The following is a 2,551-nucleotide window of genomic DNA, read 5'->3' as shown; positions in this document are numbered from 1 at the left end:
TCTCATCATTATTCAACTAATAAAGGAACCATTGCATGGTCACTTAATCTGCTAAAGACAATAACTAAATTTCCCTCAAACTACACCTAACCTTCTAATCTTTATTTAAAAAAAAAAAAAAAAAAGAGGACAAGGTCACATTAGATAATATAATCCAGGGTAAACATATACTATATCATCATCATCATCATTTAATGTCTGTTTTCCATGCTAGCATGGGTTGGACAGTTCGACTGGGAGTCTGGGAAGCCAGGAGGCTGCACCAGGCTCCAGTCTTATCTGGCAGAGTTTCTGCAGCTGGCTGCTCTTCCTAACGCCAACCACTCCATGAGTGTAGTGGGTGCTTTTTATGTGCCACCAGCACAGGGGCCAGAGGAGGCTGGAAGCATCCATGATTGGTTGGTGCTTTTTACATGCCACCGGCACGGACACCAGTCAAAGGCAGCGTTGACATCAGCCATGTCCACATGGTGTTTTTTATGTGCCACTGGCACAGGTATCACAGCTACAATTTCCATTTGATTTTGATTTTGATATTGATGTACTTGACTCAATAAGTCTCCTCAAGCACAGCAGGCTGCCCTATGATCCAAGGTAAGCACAGAAAATACGTGCCAAAAAATATGGATAGTCATAGCAGTGATTGTTGCCAGAGCAGCTGACTGGCTTCCGTGTTGGTGGTATGTAAAAAGCACCATTCGAGTGTGATCGTTACCAGTGTTGCCTTACTGGCATGTGAAAAAACATTCAAGCAAGGTTGTTGCCAGTGCCGCTGGACTGGCTCCTGTGCAGGTGGCACGTAAAAAACACCATTTGAGTGTGGCCGTTGCCAGTACCGCTTGACTGGCCCTCATGCCAGTGGCACGTAAAAACACTCAGTACAATCTCGGAGTGGTTAGTGTTGGGAAGGGCATCCAGCTGTAGAAACTCTGCCAGATCAGATTGGAGCCTGGTGTAGCCATCTGGTTCGCCAGTCCTCAGTCAAATTGTCCAACCCATGCTAGCATGGAAAACGGACGTTAAATGATGATGATGATGATGATGATTTAAGCTGATACATAACATAGAATACTGGTGGAAGATTTTGAATTTGTGTTACTTTGAAACAAGGAATTTGTATCATAGAACTGAAGACAGAGCTCAGATGGGTCGGTTATTGAAAGAAGTAAACAACTCTTCTTTTCTACATCAACAAATGTACATCTATATATATTATGGATACATGACAGTGGGGTTAAAATTTCACTGTGTAACTATCTTGCCTCTGGCTTCATACCACCATGCACTACCTTGCGTATGTTTCTTCGACCATGGCTTTGGTTTGACTGAAGACTTGTGGAGAAAAATAAGGTGAATAGAAATGTGCACAAGCCACACACACACATAATGAGAGTTACAGAGTTATACAGGCAGAAGTATCTGTTAGTATGTATGTCAGTGTGGTTACATACGTAGTAAGGCTATGAACAAAGTAAGAAAAAAACTCAGTACCTAAGATAGAGTAACTATTTAATATAATAGTTATAATTACAGCTTACAACATTACTCAGTTCCATGCCCTTGCTTCTAAACAATCCCCAGAAATATAATATAGTTCAATCCCCCATGCAGTGTAAATGTTATAACAAATAAAGATATTTTTTATCAGTGATAAGAATACATTTTCCCACTTCACCTAAAATTTTCAATACAAATTCTGTTAAAGTGTGCTGCAAGTTGTTTAAACATATATAATGATTCTCTTGTATTTTTCTAGGTTTATCTTGAGAACGTCCATGGTCACATTCGACAGTCTTTAGCTGATATAATAACAAGTCGTTCCCATTCTTTAGTGGATTTTTACAATGTTTCAGAAAACAACAGCCGTGTTCAGTATTGGTCTATATTACAATGCATTGTCATTATTTCTACATCATGTCTCCAAATCTTCTTCGTACGACGTTTATTCCAAACCAAAGATGTCACTCCTTCCATGAAACCAAGAGCCTAATAAATTTATTGTTTAATATTTTTCCCATTATTGTTTCTTCCTTCATTTCAGTTGTTTATCTCATAAACATTTCAGTGCTTTATATTTAATTTTGGAAATGTACTTGCCTGGCAAATGATTTCATTTGAGACTCTTTTTTTTTTTTTTTTACTTGTTTCAGTTATTTGACTGCGGCCATGCTGGAGCACCGCCTTTAGTCGAGCAAATCGACCTCGAGACTTATTCTTTGTAAGCCCAGTACTTATTATATCGGTCTCTTTTGCCGAACCGCTAAGTGACAGGGACGTAAACACACACCAGCATCGGTTGTCAAGCAATGCTAGGGGGACAAACACAGACACACAAACACACACACGCATACATTTATATATATATATATATATATACGACAGGCTTCTTTCAGTTTCCGTCTACCAAATCCACTCACAAGGCATTGGTCGGCCCGGGGCTATAGCAGAAGACACTCGCCCAAGATGTCACGCAGTGGGATTGAACCCAGAACCATGTGGTTGGTTAGCAAGCTACTTACCACACAGCCACTCCTGCGCCTATGTATTAAGA

General features: G+C 40.0%; 1 protein-coding gene across 2 annotated transcripts in view; it reads left to right on the top strand.

The window, feature by feature from the left end:
• The window catches only part of LOC115224822 (transmembrane emp24 domain-containing protein 1), a 10,378-nt gene extending 8,364 nt beyond the window's left edge, over positions 1 to 2,014 (top strand). For both annotated transcript variants that reach the window (XM_036513799.1, XM_029795747.2), the window contains exon 4: positions 1,757 to 2,014. In XM_036513799.1, the coding sequence (XP_036369692.1) occupies positions 1,757 to 1,990 (234 nt within the window). In that variant the 3' untranslated portion in view covers positions 1,991 to 2,014. The remainder of the gene's footprint in view (positions 1 to 1,756) is intronic.
• Positions 2,015 to 2,551: the final 537 nt, after the last annotated feature.

This window comes from Octopus sinensis, linkage group LG26, assembly GCF_006345805.1.
Source record: "Octopus sinensis linkage group LG26, ASM634580v1, whole genome shotgun sequence".
Lineage (NCBI taxonomy): Eukaryota > Metazoa > Mollusca > Cephalopoda > Octopoda > Octopodidae > Octopus > Octopus sinensis.
This window is presented reverse-complemented; position numbering and strand designations above follow the sequence as displayed.